The sequence below is a fragment of the Pogona vitticeps genome, chromosome 1, assembly GCF_051106095.1.
Source record: "Pogona vitticeps strain Pit_001003342236 chromosome 1, PviZW2.1, whole genome shotgun sequence".
Lineage (NCBI taxonomy): Eukaryota > Metazoa > Chordata > Lepidosauria > Squamata > Agamidae > Pogona > Pogona vitticeps.
The window spans coordinates 22,231,596-22,253,665 of NC_135783.1; the positions used below are offsets into that span (position 1 = coordinate 22,231,596).

The following is a 22,070-nucleotide window of genomic DNA, read 5'->3' on the forward strand; positions in this document are numbered from 1 at the left end:
AGCAACCAATAAATATAATACTTTCTTATTTATTTCATTTATATTTCAATATATTTGTTTCATTCCTATTTCTTACCTTGACATTGGTACCCCTGTTTTCCTATTACTCCCCTGCAGATGAAAACACATAGAGAATGAATTAGGAAGTGAAAATCATATTACTATACACCTGTTTTCCCACTGCCTTGGTTGACATGACAAAAACAGACATTGTTACGGTGTAAACACCTTAGGGAAGACTGCACTGGGTGAGATTTGAATGTTACTCTTTTGTAACTCTTTTGAAAGTAATTTGTTAACCATTGGCCACTTCTGTTCCCCTGCAGCACGCTATTGGTGCTCATTATTTTTCAAGGTACCATGTGAGTAATAGTAAGAATAAGTTATTTGTTGCTTTTTTTATTTCTTAAAAATAATCATGGAAATACAGAAGGGCTCCAAACTCTCAGTGTTTTAAGAGCAATTATTACTTACTTGTTCGACTAAGGAAGTAAGGCGAGAAAAATGTTTACTGCCAAGAGCAACAACCATGTTACAAACAGTCAAACTATTTAAAAATAACTATGATACCTTTTAATTTTTTTTAAAGTAATGATGTTTCTTTCATCATATATATATGCAAAAATATTATTCCCTCACTCCACATATGCTCATCTCCCTCCTACATTGTTTTGAAATAGCAAGCTATTTTTCCTTCCATGCCAAAAATTAAAATATGCAGTTCCCAGAATTCTATTCTAAACTCTCTTAACTTTTTAAAAATGGTAACATCATATGTAAGAAGAAATAATATGTTTCTGAACCACCATGTATGATTCACAGTTGTTTTTGTTGTTGTTTTAAGATTATTTTTTTGGAGACCTTGAAGGCCAGTGCCATACAGGACTCAGGAAAGCTGGGTTCAAATACTTGCTCAATCATGGAAATTCATGGGGTTTTTCATTCCTTGAACATCGCACATACCCTTAAAAAACCTATTAAGATTGCCATGAGATTGATGTTGCTTGATGGAATGTAACAACAACCACATTTGAAAATCTTAGCCCTAATGATGTGTTCATGAGCCTGTAGGGGCTGCAACATAGGTCAGCAAGGAGTAGTAGTTCACATGTTGTTGTTTTTTCCAAAGACCAAAGAAGTTTTGGCAACTTCTCTATCATATAATCCATTTTTTCATTTGTTTTTATTCCCATATCCTACTCTTCCTCTCCCCAAAATTTCATAGTCAAAACCACTGCAACAGAAATTGCAGGGTTTTTTAAAAATTGCTCTAACTAATACAGATCTGGCAAAACAGATACGGCTAACGTAACATGAAGTGTGGGGGTGTATGTAAATGATACAAGATGGCAGCCCCACAATTAAATAAGAAGCTGCCTTAGGACAAAAATGATATTTGAATATCTTCCAGCAGATTTTCATAGGTCTACATGTTGTAAATTAGCTTTTGTTTGGTTATTAGTTGTCAGAAGGCAAGCAACAGGCAACATATGCTTGTGCACATTGTAGAAAGTGATAACATTTTGTCACCATCTAACTTTCAAGCTGTCATCTGATGCATTTCTACCCTGAAAAGTTTCTCACATGAGGGGAGACGGACCGACGGTAGAGAGAGCAGAGGGAATCCTCAGGGCTCTGGGAACCCCTGTGTAAACCCTGTCAGCAGACCCCTCAGCAGTGTATGGGGGGGACGTTCTACAGGAGAGTGGGCTTGTAGCAAAGGAGGGCTGGAAAGCTCCGAATTCAGACAGCAATCTGTCTTCGTGAGAGTTTCCTTTCTCAAAGCATCTGGCTCCGGAGATGCCATGTCCTGGTGAATTAGCTGCCTAACTTTGCCAAGGTGGGAAGTGTGAAGAAAAATTTTACTTGACTACATGAATTGTGAGTAACTGGCCTTTTATTTCTCATGAGCAAATACAGCTCAAACTGAAGCTGCTGACTTAAGGGCGGAGAAGAAATAAATAAAGCAGCAGAGGAGCAATAAAGAGAACAAACGACAGAAAAAATAAGAACAAAAAGTCAGCTAAAGTGGGGAAATTAAGAGACAAATTAGTTGTTACTTAATCTTTCTTTGAAATCTAATGGAGAACTTTATTTTGTATCCCTGAAACACCCGCTAATTTTCATCTGCGTCACACTTTAAAGAAACGAAACTTAAAAGACACGGATGGAAATCACTTTCTCATCCCCCTGTCATTCCTCGATGGCACATATAGACCCATAATATTAGATGTTTAAGAAGATTTTAGTTCTTAAAGAAAGAGTTTAACAGAGGCATTTGGAGAGAATCTGTGTGTTTATAGACAAAAAGGGAGAAACCCCTCCCAAGAGGCCTTGCTGTGATCTGCAAATGGTGAATTATAAATTAAAAATGCCTCTGACTGAATTTGTATTTACAATTGGTGTTAAATGGGAGTTTGGGCTTCGATTGATCCATTTAATATGAAGACTGTTGGTTTTACTGTTTTATGGCTCTTGACTGAATTTGGAGTACAGGAAGGGAGAAAAAAGCAATGGATTTGGTGAACGTAGTATGACCTGGAGAGAAGACGGAAGTAGAGGTGGGTCTCCTGAATTTATAAGAAGCTGCATTAAAGTAACTTAACTTTTAAAAAGCTGAACTATTAAGCTATTGATGTGTACTGGGTACATTTGTGATATAAATACAATTAGGCTTCTTTGTAAATTGATAATCTTAGGGACGAATTTAAGGTAAAAGAATAAATAGAGGTTTTATTTCTCAGTGGAAATTGTTACCTTACAATAAATCTATACCCAAGAAACAGAAATGACAGCCTTTAGACAATGTACAAGTCTATCAAAATGAATAATGCAAGATTATCTTAAGAACTATATACAGTAGATTCAAATGAACATTATCAATCAATTTATGAATCAGATTAAAGCCCAAACTCTAGAAATTAAGGCAGTAACTTCAGGATTCAAAGAGGACTTGGAATGAAATATTCAGAAGAAAGACCAATTCACCAAAGCAGTGGGAGGAGCAGAAAATGTGACTTTAGAATGAAGATTGAAGAAAGATAAAATAATGGGCTTTTATGAGAGGAAGGCTCAGGTAGATGAGTTGTGGATTTATACTAATGAGAAGATTGTACAAAAATGTATATTTAGTAGAAGAGAATTCAGAGAATGAAAGGGTGAAAGCAGTGATGATGAAAGGGGTACAAAACTTTGGCTATAATATAGACACAGATGATTGGATTTGAATGTGGAATGATAATTATAGATGGATTAAATCAGTAAACTTGAGAGAAAATGTTTTAAATATGTTCTATAGATAGCATTTAAAAACTGGCAAAAAGGGTGTTAGAGATTAGAAATTCATGTCAAAATACTGTCAGCAACTTCGGGCTCTCTTTTGTAAGAGAGTAAAATGATTTTGGAGATAGATAAAAAAGATACTATATAAGAAATCACACACGTGTATATAACCTTTAAACTAGAAATGCTCTTGCTGAATATAATACCAGAAATAATTTTTTGTTTTATATTCAGCAAGAGCATTTCTGGTTTTATATATATAGTAAACATATATTATAGCAAATATTTATAGTTAATAGGTTGATCTGGGCTCAAAATGAGACAGCTTGTTAGAGATACTATCTGAGAATTCAAGAAGATATGTTAAAGATAACTGTAAAATGTTTTATGATTGAGCACAGAAACAAATATGAGCAGAGAATATAACATATAGATTTTAGATTTTAGTATTGTAACACAGTTATGGAGTCAAGATTATACTAGATATTGTACTACTGTGTGTATGTTTTGTATGGTGTATTTTAATATTCTCCCCCCCACCCGTACTTATATTCCTTTGATTGTTGCCTGTTGCTTGTTATATAATAAAATTATTTTTTTAAAAGGTTTCCCACATGGGTGGCGAATCTCAGAGAGCCAAGAACTCCATAAACCAGGGGCAACCAAAGGCCTGGCACTGGCCCCTGAACTTCAGCTATCAGCAACAGCATGAAGTAGAATCTCTGTTACTGGCTGCACAAGGTGGGCTATGCCGGAAGAGGAGTTCATTTATCTACAGTGGTGCCTCGCTTAACGATTACTTAATTAAACGACGAAACCGCTGTACAATTACTGTTTTACGATCGCTTTTGCGATTGCAAAACGATGTTTGAATGGTTTTTTTTTGCTTTGCGATGATCGGTTCCCTGCTTCGGGACCGATTCTTCACATTACGATGAACTGAAAACAGCTGATCGGCGGCTGTCAAAATGGCCACCCACTGTGCAAAATGGCTCCCCGCTGTTTTCAGGACTGCTTTTTCGCTAGACAGGGAGCAGAAAATGGCCGCCCTATGGAGGATCTTCGCTGGACGGTGAGTTATTCAGCCCATTGAAAGGCATTGAATGTGTTTTCAATGCGTTTCAATGGGATTTTTTATTTCGCTTAATGCGGATTTCACTCTACAGAGATTTCTCTGGAACAGATTATCCTCGTTAAGCGAGGTACCACTGTACTTCATATATTTATCTCCTGGATAAACCTTGAATCTTTATAAACCTTGAATCTAGGGGCTGGACTTGATAAATCAGAGGGTCCTTTTTAGCTTTTCAGGTCTAAGATTATTTATGTTTTAATGTAGTTAGTTAGTTAGTGAAATGTTGTGAACCATCCAGAGTGACAAATTAACAACAACAACAACAACAACAACAACCAGAAGCTTCAAAATTCAAATAATGAATATTGTAGAGCTAGCTGAATATTACATTCTGTTGTTTTTATACTGAGGATCTGAAGCCAGATGAGACCCCATGAATGCTTCCTGAGATGTCCTATCACCATCATCTTGGTAAACATACTAACTAGATTGTTTCAGACACCCATCTGCCTCCCTTGCATTCATATTCAGAAATTTTTTTCCCAGCGTATTCACTAGCAAAGCAGGCATAGAATTATAACAATTATATCACTGGTAGAGGGTGTAGAAATTTGATTGCCATAATACATATCTGAAAATAAATATCAATCATTAATAATTATTGTTTTATTGATTCCCCCCCTGAAATTAACAATTGGAGTCAAAACTCCTAATACAGTACAAGCTAGATAAATTAGTAGAAATTATCCCCTACAGACACCCACACATGCAGGTTTTTTTTTTACCATATAAAGTCTCGGCAATGTGAACAATACGTTGGTTGTCTAAGGTAGGTGGCCATAAACTTGTGCCCGTTAACTTGGTGGACCCTGCGTCGCACTGCTCCTTGGCGCTTCCTGGGGCGCATCCGCTCCCTGAACACTCGTTCTTCATTGTCTTTGGGTGCTGGAGAAAAGAAAGAGAGAGAGAAGAAGGAAAATCAGCACAGCAAGATTCCAGGTACTGTGCAAACATGGAATAACGGAAACACAATAGGCATCTGCAGTTCGATTGGTGTACAGTATTCCAGAATACTGTGCATGTGCAAAACACACACTCTGTCTCTGTCTGTCTGTCTGTCTCTCTCTCTCTCACACACACACACACATTACACACACCCCAATGAAAATGAAAACAATAACATAAAATAGCACAAAATTTCTATAGATTTTCGCATCCTAAGCTAAAGTTGGGTTAACTCATATTTGAATAACAACGATGGACTACTTGATGTCAGAAAGGCACTCTCTATCTATCTATCTATCTATCTATCTATCTATCTATCTATCTATCTATCTATCTATCTATCTATCTATCTATCTATCTATCTATCTATCTATCTATCTATCTATCTATCTATCTATCTATCTATCTATCTATCTATCTAATTTTTACAACAATGTTTAACAATTTTCATGGTTCACAACAATGAAAATTATATTAAAAATATAACACAGTCAAACTGAAATTCTATTGAAGCTAAATTAAACTAGAGTCTTCAATAGCACAACTTGTGGAATAGGATCTCAGCCAGCATGCCTTAACTACCACTTGCAGGCAGCCTAACATATGAACAATGAGATGGGCCCCTTGCTGGTTTTGCCCCCCCCCCCGCCACCACAACCAGCATCATGGCTCCTTCTTCCTTCCTTATCCAGCCATTTGGAAGGAGAGGCAAAGGAGGATGAAGCAGCACAGTGAAAGCAAATGAAACAATTTACAAAAAGAAGTAGCTTGGTGCCACTCCCACCTCCTGATGGATGCTGATGGTCCTTGGACATCAATGGACCAAAAATGCAGAACAACTCCATAAACAACATGGGAAAGAAAAATTTCCAGGCTGTAGTTACAGGCAAAAATGGCAATTATAGCTCACTTGCCACCTGAGGCAAGTGCTTCAGTTTGCTTCCTCACAGAACTGGCCTTTGATGCAAGGTGTCTTTTTACATTATCAGAACCTGCACTATAACCTCACCCTACCAAAAAAAGCAAAGCTTAAGAAGGTTGCTGCTTTTGGACTTCAACTCCCAGGATCCATCAGAAAGCAAAAGTAACTTTTTCAGGTTCTGTTAAAAGATGCCAAGGCTTCAGTTCCAACCTCATAACCACAGATGATCTGATTGGGTTTTAACTGCACAAATCAGTTATGCAGTTAATGAAACCTCAGGATTTTAATACAGATTAAAGCATTGCAAATGTGAAAAATCAGCAAGATGTTTGGATCAGATATAAATTTATTCTCAAGATGAGGAAACAAGCAATCCCATCAGCTGACTGAATACCATCAGGGCTTTCCTCTAAGCAAGCAAGGACACAGCTTAATAGATACTAGGATAGCGCTTTTGACCGTGAGTTTTTAAATTTTTTTCTTTGTGATCCTTCTCTACATGGAAGGTCTAAATTTTCTCAAAATAGGGATGCAGCAACTTCTTCCTTATCTTCAACAGTTGTGTTAAACCATACACTGCAGGAGGTCCAGGACGAGCAAAGAGATCAGACACACAACTTTTTGTTTCCAGCTGTGACTCAACCATCAAAGCAAAACCCAGCTATTACTGCTTGGCTGCTTCCAGCTGTGTAATATTTCACTAAGTGAGACATAGTTCTCACCCCCATCACCATCTTTCTGGCTTGAGATGGGGGGGAGAGGGAGAGCGAGAGGGAGGGAGAGGAGAGAGAAGGGTATGACAGGAAACATCTGAATCAATCACCACCAGTTTTAGCCTCACAGAACTCATTCTGAAGCTGATAGTCTCAATGGGTTGCCTTCAGCAAGAATGAATACTCAGGAGGAGGAATGAACATGGATTTTTCCAGCCCTCCTCTTTTGTGCCTCAAAATGGCCAACGTTCAATCTGTTCATGAAGTACAGGTCCAAACATGCCACTTGGGCTAATCCGGTCCCAAGCCACCATTTTGTTTTAAGCTGTACTGTTTCCTTCCTTGGTTCAATTTTCATTATCAGGCCCCCACCCTACCATGAGACAGAGGGAAGCATTCACCTCATGTGATACAAAAGGGCAGCAAAGTCTCTGTTATTTTGATTTACTTATTGTTTGTTTACCTTTGAGATTGAGAGGTGGGGAGAGATGCTTCAGTGATTTTTTTTAAACTTTCTGTGCCAAACTAACTTTCCTGGGTTTGAGTACTAAACACCATGCCAGAAGTGACTCTGGGCAGTGTTTGCTATTCTGCCTCAGGCAGCAACATAGCTTGGGCTTGCCATGTCAGTGGCTAATCATGCAAAGGGCCCGCTCCTGCTCTTAAACTGAAAGTTTGTAGGAAGGCCCCATTCCAAGGTATATCCACGCAGAAAAGAAGCAACTGACTCACAGAACATCTATTTTCACCCCACAGAAATTTACAGGCAATGACTTCATACCAGAGATTCTGGCAGGATCACTTCTTACATTTAGAATCCCTAATGGGGTGACTCACTCACTCAGCTTCCCTTATGTGTGAGTAGTCAAGGGACTGTGAGGCTCATGGCCATAATCATTTGTAGGAATAATGGGCCTGAACTTGAGCAGCTCCTTGATGAGGCTGGCAATCATGTCCATGGCTGTGGAAGGGGGTATTTTGTGTGTGTGTGTTTTGTTGTTGTTTGTTGTTAAGTTGAGGAAACAACGGCTATTTCTATTTGGGATGTAAATCTTCACTTAGGGAATGAAAAACTTCAGAGGTTTTCCTCTTGCTAATCACCATTAAAACAATTCTAATGTGCTGAGGGGATTGTGATAAGTTGTAGTCCAAAATGCAATCATCATCATCATCATCATCATCATCATCATCATCATCATCATCATCATCATCATCATCATCATCATCATCATCATCATCAAATATATAAATAAATAAAATTAAAATCTTTTTCCCAAGCGATGCTTTACATGCATATGGACACCAACTTAAGTTTAAGGATGTGAAGAAATCCCACCAGTTTTAGTTTTTAGTGACCAGCTGTCCAAGAGGGTTTTTTAAAATGGATTATAGTGCCTCGTTGTTTTTAAATGTATTCTTAGTATTGATTTTATTTACTCTTTCTGATATAATATTAAATGCTTGTAAAATATTTGTATACAGTACTTAGGGTTTTTAGCTTTTAAACACAGGCTTTTAAAGGAGAAAGCTGGGGTAAATATTTTAAATGCATAAACATGCATCTTTTTCCTTTTTCTATTTTCATTTTAATGTTTACTGATATTATTTTTATTTGTTTAATATTGTATTGATTAATTTATACTTTGTCCTGTTATTGTATTGTTTTGTTTTCATACTTTGTTTTATTATACAGTACTATGTAAACTGCCCAGAGTGGCCTGGGTTGCCAGATAGGTGGTATAGAAATCAAATCAAATCAAATCAATCAATCAGTCAATAATATTCTCTTTGAAACTGGCCATCTCAACATGTTACGACAGATGGTCAAATATTCTCCAGTCAACATAGAAAATTTTGTGCAGGGACAAACATTTTTCTCTACATGCACACATAGAAACCACAGGAAGACACACTGATTGATATAGGACACACAAACAACCCATCCACTGGTACTAAGTTTGTTAGTTCACACAAGAAGACAACACACACTGAATCTTCCAATAATGCACATTTTGTAGAAGCATGTCAAAGTCAACCTTGCAAACGTGCAAAATCTCTCTCTAAGAAGAACACCAAATGTCTCTTATTTATTGTGCGAGGCTGGAACAAGTCAGGATTTACGCCTCTGTTTAATTAAGTTCAAGAAATTCATTGTCGATGGTTGGAAAATGGTTGTCAATCAAACAGTGTTATGTGACTCCGTAGAATGCTGCCCCAAGCATTCATATATCCATTAATTGTGTACTCCTCCATCTGCATTCCCATAGTTTGAAAAAGCAAACATGTTCTTCTGTATCAGTGCCAGTCATGCTGTGATTTTTATATTAAATAATAGCACATATACATAGTAATATAATTTTCTAACTTAAGTTTCTTGGAAATCTAAAAAAGGCTCTTGTAAAACACCAAAATCAATGATGTAATGAAAAATCATTATTTAATTTAATTTATTGTACATACCCAGTGGAATTTTAGAGGGGGGATTAGCAACAAGGTTTGATCCAGCAGAGAAATGCCAAAATGAATTAGCTCAAGTCTAGATAAACCAGTAAAACGCAACTGAAGTAATTTAGAAGGAGAAGCTAATTATCACAGGGTGAAGTGCTAAAAAAATTAGCTTTGCCTGCATAATATAGATTAGGCATGTCACTGTTCTTGAGTTTTCTCATGCAGTCATATGCTCCGAGCATCACTGTGATGCTAGGATTTTTCTCAGGTACTGTACACAGCAACAGAATTTGGGCTGCCTAAGACAAAAAGTTGATAAAAAATTGATAAAACCAATCCATAAACTTTCCATTTTGACTTTACCACCGTTAGAAGATTGTTTCTCATTTTCTTGCTTCCATTTACCACTAACAAACATAGGGTCAGTTTTTTTTTACATATGAATGAAACAGAATATGGAACGCTATTCTTGAACACTTGGAAAGAGGGGTTTTGCTTTGAGTTTAGATCAGCTCAGAAAATAAACTAAGTTCAAACATAACTCACTTTTATTTCCTAGACAAGTGGGAGCAGGTGAGGTCAATGAGATTACGGTATAGCAGCTAGGATATGACACTCTTGTCAGTTTCAATTCCACTGAGTTTCTCAAAATGCCACCAGTGCTGTCATCCTGTCCCATTCCTGTACTGGATAGCGCTCTTTTCCTTCATCTCCCTCTATGAGATTCATGTCTCTTTGGGTATACATTTTTTCCTGATGTTTGTTCATTTTGCCTACAGACACAGACACATTCGTGCTTGTTTTTCCACTGGACACCGATTTCTCCCTTTGCATTTTTTGCAAGGGGAACACTGTTTGGTACATATGTTATTTTTCTGATATGCGCCACTTGTAACATCACACACACATATGCACATTTTCTAGGCAAAGTATGCTTTGTTTCTCAGCAAATCTTGGGCAAAATGAAACTGAGACTTTCGTTGAGAATTTAGAGTCAAAGAATTCTCTTCAGCCCTCAACAGCAATGCCTCAGCCAGAGCTATAAGAGTCTGGGGAACATTTTCTGGCCAAAGGACCCTTACAGAGGCCTCATCAGGTCTTCCAAATGAAATCAGAAACTGCAAAAATGTCACTTCCCTTTTAACAAAACACAGTATTATGGCTTATATGGGTTTTTTTTTTTTGTTAAATGTAATTTTACCTGTTTTTATTCTTTTCAATGTTCGTAACCTGCCTTGCGCACCACTTTTTAATGGAAAGGTGGGCATAAATGGAAGAAATAAATACATAGTATTGTCCAGAAAAGACCCATGTCTGGTTCAGTATATAAGGACACCTCAGAGGTTTCCATGGTTTCTTCCATATCAGCCGAGGTGAATGAGTGAACTTACGTGCCTTTTCACAGACAACAGCTTGTACACAACCTGCTTATAATGCTCTGAAAAGTGATTTTTTGGGGGGGGAAACAACTTACAGAACCCTTCTGGCAAATTGCCCTCTAAGAGATTCTGAGAGCCACTGCCCTAAAATATAAATTTTCCGAGCTCTGGATGCAGGCAGGAGACAGCACTCAGGAGGCGTCTCGCTTGCACTTTATATAACACTCCATAAGAAAGACCCACAGAGACGAAAGCCTTTTTGCACATCATTGTAATGACAGGTTACCAATCGGGCAAGAAGCAGCAACCATGCTGGTATGCAAGTATGTGCCATGGGTGGGGGTGATTGAGTTTTACATCACATACAGTATTCAATCCAGTAGCTGTGAAGAGCACATTTATATATTTTGGGCAAATGAAATTTTGTACGTGCTAAAGACAGTCTCTGCGCAAGTGTTGTCTTTCTATAAAAGATAACCAAGAGGCCAGAACATTTTTTTTAATTAAAAGGAAGAGCACAAGAACAAACCATAAGAGAACATTCTATCTCATCACAGAGTTGCTTGTGGTATCTAAATGCCAGGGCTTGGAAAAGTTTCCCAGAATACTTATATCAATATAATTAAGGACAATCAAGCTGCATTCGATAATCCTTTAGATCAGGGTTTGGCAATCTTGCTCTCTCCAGGTGGCTTGAATAATAACATATAAGTCACATCCAGGGATCTTGTTGGCTATGAATGACAGTAGCTGTAGTCCAAAATATCTGGAAGCCTTCCACGTTCAAAGTAGATTATGATCTGGGATCAAGCATGGCCAGTTTTACAACAGGCCCCCTCCAAAATGCTCCTTTCCCACCCTTCATTATTCTGTAATAAAAATGGTAGGGAAACAAAACAACTAGCAGCAGCAGCAGCAGCAACAACAACAACTATAATCATTGCTGCCTAAAATTCCCTTTGACTTGGATGGAACTGCAAAATTCTCTTTTTAAAGTACTTTACAGTGGTGCCTCGCAAGACGAGCACCCCGTTTAACGACGAAACCGCATCACGATGAACTTTTTGTGATTGCAAAAGCGAACGCTTTACAATGGTTTCAATGGGGGAATTTCACTTTGTGATGATCGGTTCCCTGCTTTGGGAACCGATTCTCACAAAACGACGATTTTCGGACAGCTGATCGGTGGTTTCAAAATGGCTGCCAGGTTAAAAAAAAAGGCTCCCCGCTCTTTTCTGGGATGGATTCCTCGCTGCACAGGCAGCGAAAATGGCTGCGCTATGGAGGGTCTTCACTGGACGGTGAGTTTCAAGCCCACAGGAACGCATTAATCGGGTTTTAATGTGTTTCTATGGGCTTTTAAATTTCTCATTATGACTTTTTCGTTCTACAGTGATTTCGCTGGAATGAATTAACGTCGTAATGCAAGGCACCACTGTATTTTAAACTTTTTAAAAACTATTCAGCAATGGCAGAACAACAGGAATTATGAGCCTCATCTAAGGTCACAATCTTTGTTTCCCTACAATGCCACTGAGAACATGCTGTTGTGGGGGAAGAGGTACAATGACTCTTCCCCATTCAATATAAAATGCTTAATTCTTACCAAGAATGTAACAAATGCTTAATTCTGGCCAGATAGGTGCCCAAAATGAAAACCACTTTCTATGCTATATATCACTGTCAACATTTATTATTACTCTGTGACTACCAACTCAATTAAGTAATGGAAACTTGACAGCCACGGCTCCAGTTTTGTGCTTCTGTAAGGAAGTTGACTGGATCAAAGCCATGTTCTGTTATTTAGTGTGGAACAGATGTGGATCTATCTTGGGAGGGTCACAGCATTTGACTTCTCTAATATTTTGACATCTGTTTTTCAAGATCTCATTAAAGATTAAGTAATATTCTGGAACACCGGCGATAACAAAATCACACTGAAAAATGGGGATGTTAGACTCAGGATAGTGGAGAGGCATGGGCACGCAACACAAAAAAGTAGGACAACAGAAGATCCTGACTGCAAAGCCAGTCCTGTTATTAAGTAAATGAGGTAATCACCTGGCACAGCAAAGGTTGGGTTGTGTGCCAGGGGGCAGCAACAGCTGTGTTTTAGGCAACGCTAGACAATGGTCTCAGGTGAGGTGGAGGATCCTACACCACGGCCAGTATTGAAGATTCAACTCTCCAGTTAAGCTTTGTATGTGAAATGGTGGTTTGTAGGTTGCCATCTTGCTTCTTGCCTCAAGCAGCAAAATGTCCCGGGACACCTCTGCCAAACTTAAAGACTAAGTGATGAGGAACATAAAATAAGATGGGAAGTGACAAGCAACTCTGCAAAAGGAAGCAGGAAATAGGATAGTCTGTAGACCTGGTGATACTGCAATGACCATTACTCAAAAAAGTTGTCTGGGAAGTATGACTATTAAATAGATGGTAATATTTTTTGGAAAAATGTACAGTGCAAGACTATGATACAACTGTCAAACAACCGTAAAATGAGGGAAGCTTAACATATGTACAAAAAGGTGCATTCCTTCTGAGAGTCAAAATACAAAGGTATTGCTAAAATGTTTTCCTCACTTTACTTATGGAAACTTATGAGCCCATAAGCACAAAGAAATATGATTATTTATAGCAAACTATTCATACTAGAGCCAAATTATACAATTGTTACTTTAAGCCCACACAAGTGATTCATTTCCCTCCAGGTCAGCAATCTAAATTATTCTTGCACACCACTGGGGGTCACTCTAGCCTGGTAATCAAAACAATATCACCATGTTTTTCTTTTTTCTTTTTAATTGCTGAAGTACTGAGGCCTTAAAAGCCAAATTCCCAACAGCATCCACCAACAACTGACTTTCACACAGAATATGTGAAAGAAAACTCTGTGGAAGAATCAATCAATGTACAGTATGTGGGAGAAAGCCTATTTCTAACCCTTCTGCTCATTATAAACTTTTCGGTAGAAATACATGCAATGGACTTGCACATCAATGACTACTGCTAAAACATTTTTGAAAAACATAAATGTCTTTTTTTTAAAGTTTCTTTCTACAGAAAACCTAATATTAATTTTCAGTAGGTTAGAAGACTCACAGGTTGTTGTTGTTTTTTTTTGTCATTGCAAATTCGGCAGAAAATAAAGGTGAACATTTCATAAATAGCCACCGTTCAAAAAATTACCGGTACATGATTTCTGTGACTGAGTCCCTTGAAAGTAGCAGAATGGGAATTATTTATTTATTTATTTATTTATTTGATTTATATCCCGCCTATCTGGTCCAAACGGACCACTTGGCAGAGCTTGAAATAGTTATTTTTGGGAGGTTACATTTAACAGTAAGTCCCAGATAGAGTAGATTAGTCTATGAGAGTTTCCACAAGATCAACTTATTACGTCTCATGCCTTCAGTGGACTTACTCTATTAGAAACTAAATAATGTTTTTAGGTTTTAAAGGATATTGTCCAGAAATCTCCCAGCCAGAAGGTGCTCTCATTATGGGATTCTGGGAGTTGAAGTCTTAAAAAGTAACTTTTCCAAGCTATGGGCTCCAGGAGAAGAGTTGGCCCAACCATTTTTACACATTTTGTCTTCATATGCTTCACCGTACACCTTGAATTAAATGTAAATGTACTGACCACAAATAAAAACATTTTATTAGCCATTTCTTCCTATTTTCCTCTTATTTTCACAGAGGGAGGAGAAAACCAAAAGCTTCTAGCCACAGTTAGTAACATACCATAATTTTCTGTTTCGACTCAATATGGGAAATTATGTTTCATGTAAACCAGGACCTAACAAACCGGGAGAAAATCATTGTTCTAGCTACAGCCTTCCATATTCTCCATCTGCAATTGCCCCTATTAGGGGAGTGTTCCAAGAATTCAAGAAAGCCCTTGTTTTAATCTGTGAAATATTGGAATGGATGCAATCATGCTACATTAAAGTGTGTAGGCGCACGGCATCTGGGGATGGACCTTAATGCTGAAATCTGATCAGGGCTATTTTAGCGATTGCGAAGGGAATCAGTGTTGAAATTTTCCCAAGTGCCCTGGAGGCTCTGGAGAGATTAAAATGGCAGCCCCCACCCATGACTGATGACTGCTCAGGAACAGAGATGGGCACGAATCAAAAAATTGTGATTCGTCTTGATTCATGATTATCAAAGTCAATGAATCACGAATTAGGAATTTATCATTTTTTCTTCATAAATCAAAAACCGCTGAACATTCATTGATTCATATTAATTGGGGGCACTGATTTGCAAGAAGACAAATTGACAAATTAGCAATGTTTTGAACACATTTGGTGATTCATTTTTTAATTTGTGCCCATCTCTAGTCAGGAATGGTCCTCCCAGTGACATCTTCGAGTGTCTACTAAATCAAACAAGGTGGTCATTTACACAGAAGTTCCTATGGTAAAGGTTTTGCCGAGATTCCCTGAAACATAAAATCAGTACTGAATGGGTGGCTGGGGATTCAAGTAATTACGTTTTAAACCACTGAACCATCTCAGTGGCTCCCATACCACCATGCTGGCTAACTCAGAGACAGATATTAACTGAGGGGCAGGTTAGTGTTAGAGCAGGGCTCAGGAGATCCGGATTTAATTCCCCCTTGAGCTATGTAAAACATCAGGTGGCTTCAGTCTTCCATCATGACCTACCCAACAGACTTATAGGGAAGGAAGTTTATGCTTTCTGGAGGCAAGGCAGGATATGCACGCATCCAATAAATAATTACAATAATAGATAAATTCACTGTTATATGAAGTGTTCTTGTTATTATTGTATTTGTGAGATCAGAAAGTGAAGTTTCCAATTTAAATTATAGGTGACTGAGAATTTCTTGTTTACACATATCCATCAGAGGTGGCTGGGATTCACTTACTTAAAAATTGACTTCCCTGGTTTTCTAGCTTATAACAGCTTTGCTTTTCTAAGCAGAGTTACATAAGATTAAATACACAAAAAAGATCAATAGAAAACAATCAAAGCCAGCAAGCAGTCAAGGCCAACAAGAAAAAAACTCAACAACAATTCAGGGTGCCCTATAGCCAAGCAAGCATTTTATGTTGCAAAGGCCTTTTTAAAACAAAAAACAAAACATCTTAGCCTGTCTTTGCAATATCACTATCAGATTAGTCTGACTGGCTTCTTCAGTTAAAGAATATGTCAAAAATGCTTTGCCCCTTAGAAGACATAGATGTGGATTCATACGTACTGTCAGCAAATCCTCTCTGATATTGCAGTGTTTTCCTGTTAGACTCTGGGACGCACATCTCTAAGTGATAAAAGCCGACGAGAGTAGCCAGATTTAATTTGGCAAAGCTCTTCTCCCAATTCCCCAGCGGGCCATGAATTATGTTATTTATCTACTAGGACCCGGAAGAAAATACTGTAGTATGGAGAACTGCTATTCAGGATTCTAGTCACTCCATGCTACTTTCCAATCACTCTGCCATTTTCCATATATATATGTAAGTGGGTAATACTGTTTTAACTACACAACACTCACAGCCTGAAAGCCAAAAATAATGGGAATTATTCATTAGCACTTATATTTTGCTATTTTACATTAAAAATTATGCACAGAACCTGCTCAGTTGGCCAGAACACAGATCCCTAAAAGCAGGGATCTATTTAAGAATTCAGACCAATCAACAAAAGAGAAACCCACAGGTTTGGCAGTTTCTCTCTCCAGAGGTGGCCGGCATCATTTTGGGGATGGCCACCCTGGAAAAGCTACTTTTTGTAGTACATGTCCTAGAATTCCCCAGGAGCTTTTTGTCCCATCCCGCCCCGCCCCCCCGGCAAAATAACCTGTTCTAAACTCTGATTGAAAAGCAACAAAACGTAATTGTTCTTTCCATCTGGACTCCATCTGGAGACCATGGGAAGCTGTCTATCTGTTCTGAATAGGGTTTTGGGTTACTCACTTGTCAATACATAGCGATCCTCTCGCCACATATATTGTATGTGTATAATTCTGTACTTGTACTTCTTTATAACTCCCACCTGAAACCTTGGGGGAAAAACAGTATTTCTTTCAGGATCAATTTTGTCCTTTTATGGTTTGTTATGCATTGATTTCGCCTTTGTTTTGTTCCCTGCCTAGCTCTCAAAGGTTCTGCAGCTGTCACTGAAGGAGACGTGGCTGTTTTTATGTACGCTGTGCCTGTAACTGCATCATTGGCAGAATTCATTCTAAGTTCCGTCTTTCTTTTCCCCCCTATAGAGCAACAACAGGCGATTTATTCTGCATAATGCCAGCCTGATTCAAGATTGGGGAAGAAAGGCTGGGGGCCAGCTGCAGGGCCAGCTTTCTTCCCAGTTCCTGCCACTTCCTCAGGCTTACCTGGGGGTACTGTTGCAGCCCCCAGCCTTGGCCTCACCATTACTCAGCAAACATATTCGGAAGAGCAGTGCTTCCCAACCCTTGCTCCCCAGATGTTCTTGGGCTAGCTCCTTGCACATTAGAAATATAACTCTTTGTGTTTCACTCCTGTGTGGAGGAATGACAAATGATCAACCAGCCAACCAAGCACCTCTCCTTTGAGAGGGCTATATATTTTCAGCCTTGGTGAGTGTTTTCACATTTGCAAGAACAATTTTGTTCAAATACTGCCAATCTTTGATAAGTGTTCCAATTAATGAATTAAGAACGACAAGCCTTGGATGGGTTCTTTGTGTATTTCTGAACACCCACCAAGTTGTTTTGTGCTTGGTCTATGTATATGAGCAGACACTTTCCTTCATAAAGGAAACAATAAACCACTTCTGAATATTTTCTACTTGGAAAACCCTGGAAAGGGTTACCAACTTGCCATCAGTCAAAAGTGACTTGACTGCACAATATTATTATTATTATTATTATTATTATTATTATTATTATTATTATTATTATTATTATTATTATTATTATTATTATTATTATTATTATTATTATTATTATTATTATTATTATTATTGTTGTTGTTGTTGTTGTTGTTGTTGTTGTTGTTGTTGTTGTTGTTGTTGTTGTTGTTGTTACTGTTACTGTTACTGTTACTGTTGTTGTTACTGTTGTTGTTACTGTTATTGTTATTGTGAAACATCCACCACCATATGAGAATTTCACTCGTAAGCACCCACTAGTACGGTGGCAGCGGGAGGACAATGGACACCTTGAGGCCCAGGTCTGGAAGACCAAAGCTTCCTTAGCCCCTTATAATTCCTGCTGAACTCTTACTTTTTGAGCTATAGCTCCAAGAATTCCAATTGGCCATGCTAGGCAGGGGATTTTGAGAATGGTAGTCCATAATTTAACTTTTCCAATGCTCTATGACAAAGACCATGGAGAATTTCAAGAGGCCATTTAAGCACAGAGTTCTTCTGTCAGCTGCAAAAGAAGTCTTTTCTTCTGGTTGATATATCACTACAGCCAAAAGATTCCCTCATTAACCAGGACTCCCTTTGGTATGTCTGCTATTTAATATGGGGGAATTTAAATGTATATGATGGTCAGTGTCAGAGGTGAACTCTGACTGTGAAGATAAACTTAATTTATTTTTAAGCACAGCAAAAGGAATTACGTATCAAAGGCTCAGGCTCACTGCTGTGTCAGAATCAATGTAATTTTAAAAGCTGCACCAGCCGCTTTGAGAAAACTAAACTACAGGCCCTGACAGATAAAGCTGCTGCATGAGGGAATTAAAAGCACTCTGAAGAATGCAAGCAAAGCTTTGGAATTTGTCAGCACTAAATGTCGAGTGATACAACACTGTAAGCTCAGCCAGAGCTACTGATTAACACATTCCTACAATTTCATGAAATCACTACTCAGGGCAGTTTGCATACTATGAAACAAACCACACAAAGCAAATCAAAAACAGTCAAAAGTAAAATAACGCCAATATCCTTAATAAATAAATAAAAAAAGGTGCCCCTCATCTGACACCTGAAATACAACTCCAGCTGAACTGCAATTAAACCATAACAAAATAAAACAAAACTTAACAGAAACATATAAAAATATAATAGAAGAGAACAATAAACATGAAATATGAAATAACTAGTGGATCAGAAGCTGGCAACTCCTGGGCCGATACATTCCCTCTTTCTGCAGGATGCTGTGATGTCATATGCTGTTTGTGTAATGTTATGTGCCATTAACTACCTAACAACATTATACAGTCGTTCCTCGCTTAACGATTGCCTCGCTTAATGAGGAAATCGCTATACGGGTTTTTTGTTTAACGATAATCGGTTCCCTGCTTCGGGAACTGATTTTCGCTTTATGACGATCAGCAAACAACTGATCGTCGGGTTTCAAAATGGCCACTGGCTGAATAAAATGCCCCCCCGCTGTTTTCTAGGACGGATTCCTCGCTTTACAGGCACCAAAAATGGCCGCCGTATGGAGGATCTTCGCTGGACGAGCAGGTATTCAGCCCATTGGAATGCACTGAATGTTTTTCAATGCGTTTCAATGGGTTTTTCCGTTTCGTTTGACGATGTTTTTGCTCTACAGCGATTTAGCTAGAACGAATTAACATTGTCAAGAGAGGCACCACTGTACAATATAACAATATTCTGACTTCTAGCAAACCTATGAATTAAAGACTTAAAATTTGTATCATTAACTGCATGCTCAGGTCTTGCAAAATGAAAGCAAGGACTTCTTCTATTGACTTAATCTATCTCATATTAGATATTTCTCTTTTCCTACCACCTTCTTCTCTACCTAACATTATTATTTTTTCCAGTAAGTCTGGACTTGACACAATATATACAAAATAGAATAGCTTCAGTTTCACCATTTTAGATTCTTATTGAGAGTCCAGGCTTGGTTTGTTCTGGAACTGACTCATTTCCGACAGACTACAGTATCTGTTAATTTCTCCTTTTGCATCAGATTTGAAGGAGTGATTTTTTCTCTGCCAGCCTTTTTTTATTGTATAAAAAACACAATGCATGAGTTTGCTTTAGCATAGTAAGTCACTGTTTGAATAAACTCATTTTAATCAATGGAACTCATAGTGGAGTTGACTTCCTAAATCCCCACTGATTCAATGGGCCTACTCTACTGTGATTTATAACACAAAGCAACAGGATTTTGACCATTATTTGATTACAACCCCTGCTTGCTTATTGCACATCAAACCTGATTATTATAGCCACACTATTTCTTGAGTTTGTTGTTGCCAGATTAAAAAAGTAATTATCCAACTGAACATGTATCTGAAGAAGTAGACTGCAGTTCACAAAAACCTAGATCAAATAAAATCTAGTAGTCCTCAAAGTGCCATAAGAGTTTTTCTTGGTTTTATTGCAACATCCTACAAAGTAACATGGCTACCCCTCTGGAAACTGAAATGAGAGAGTCAGTTAAGAGTGAGAAAGTTGAATGAGAAGGTGTTGAAATGAACAGGTGGAAGGAAAAGGAATCTGTAGGATGCTAAGGTGTTTTGTCTCTTCCAGGAATTGGAGCAGCTGGTAGTAGAATGTTAGTTTACACTCTCAAACTGTGCAATACTGTGTAAAGAAATGAATTATATTTTGCCACCATACACTGCAGCTAACTATCTGTGGGCTGGAGAATGTAGAAGAACCTTGTATCTTAATAATTTTATACAATAATGAAGTATTCTTTTAGTCCTGTACCAATAGCTCATAATAATTATTAGCATATTTGTGAATTCAAGGCCTATTCAGTCATTATGAATTTGGTGTACACTCACCATGGGCGGCGGAGGCCTGTCTCCTCCATTTCTAGTTCCAGCTCTCATGGAAGGCAACAAATCTGGAGATCTGTGATCTGTGGATGTTTGCCCCATTAGTAGGGAACCTGATTTTCCAGGGCCCAGACTCACGTGCAAAGCACACCTGGAAAACAGAGTTCTTTCTCATCAGATTTGTTTCCTTCTAAGAAAGCCAGAAACAGGGGGAGTGGGACTACAGTGCTCTTTTCTACCTGTAGTGGGTATAAAGCAAAATTTTAATGTCTGAATTCTTATTAAAATACCTATACTGTAGTAGAGCACAGTACTGTAGGACTCATATCCATGGGATCAGTATCCACAGTTTCGCTTATCCACAGTCTGAAAATATTAAAAGAAAACCCCCAGAAATACGTATTTCCAACATGTAATTGCCAGAGCTGGTCAATAGAGGGGGCCAGACACAATGCTATGTATAAAATTTGCTATTATCAGCAATTTTCTTTTTTTTAACTTATTTATTTATTTATTTATTTATTTATTTATTTATTTATTTATTTATTCATTCATTCATTCATTCATTCATTCATTCATTCATTCATTTATTTATTTATTTATTTATTTATTTATTTATTTATTTATTTATTTATTTATTTATTTATTTATGGCTGTGTCCTCGCACCGACCCTGTTCCAAACAGAGTAGTAGAACAAGCTGGAATTTTTAGCATGTATACATTACTGAAACAGTGACGTCTACGTTGGCTCAGGCATGTCGTGAGAATGGCTGATGGTCGGATTCCAAAAGATCTCCTGTATGGAGAATTCGTGCAGGGAAATTGCCCCAGAGGGAGACCACAGCTATGATACAAGGATATCTGCAAGCAGGATCTGAAGGCCTTAGGAATGGACCTTAACAGATGGGAAACCTTGACATCTGAGCGTTCAGCCTGGAGGCAGGCAGTGCAGCATGGCCTCTCCCAATTTGAAGAGACCCTTGTCCAGCAGGCTGAAGCAAAGAGGCAGTCCCGAAACCAGCAAAATCAGGGAGCTGGACAGGAGACAGATTATATTTGTCTTCAGTGTGGAAGGGATTGTCACTCTCGAATTGGCCTTCTCAGCCACACTAGATGCTGTTCCAAGTCCTCCATACAGAGTGCATTACCATAGCCTCTCGAGACTGAAGGATGCCTACAACAATCATTTTTAGGGGACAGAAAAGTCCCAGATGCCACTGGGTAGTTCTGTCCAGCTCCAGCAGAGGTGCCTCTTTTTAACGCACATCTTTGTTATCTCCACTCCCCACAGGTGTGGGAGCCTGCAGTGCTGCATAAACCTCAGCATAAGGAGGCTGTATTTTGTATTTGTTGTATTTTGACCCGCCTTGAATTCAATAGTAAAGGATAAGATTCACAGCTCGGAAACAACAGATCAGATTTAAAAGGTTCACCTTAAAATGGTTGCTTTTCTGCCGAAGGGGAGCACAAGCAGACTAAGGTGGCTAATCATTCCAAAGCAATGTTTTGACAGAAATGTT

The 22,070-nt window shown here is 38.2% G+C and overlaps 1 protein-coding gene across 2 annotated transcripts in view; it reads right to left on the bottom strand.

The window, feature by feature from the left end:
- PRKCE (protein kinase C epsilon) overlaps nt 1–22,070 on the bottom strand; it is a 385,401-nt gene that overhangs the window by 128,990 nt on the left and 234,341 nt on the right. For both annotated transcript variants that reach the window (XM_072989347.2, XM_072989353.2), the window contains exons 3-4: nt 5,143–5,302; nt 77–111 (exon numbers count right to left, since the gene is read on the bottom strand). In XM_072989347.2, coding sequence (XP_072845448.1) covers nt 77–111; nt 5,143–5,302 — 195 coding nt within the window. The remainder of the gene's footprint in view (nt 1–76; nt 112–5,142; nt 5,303–22,070) is intronic.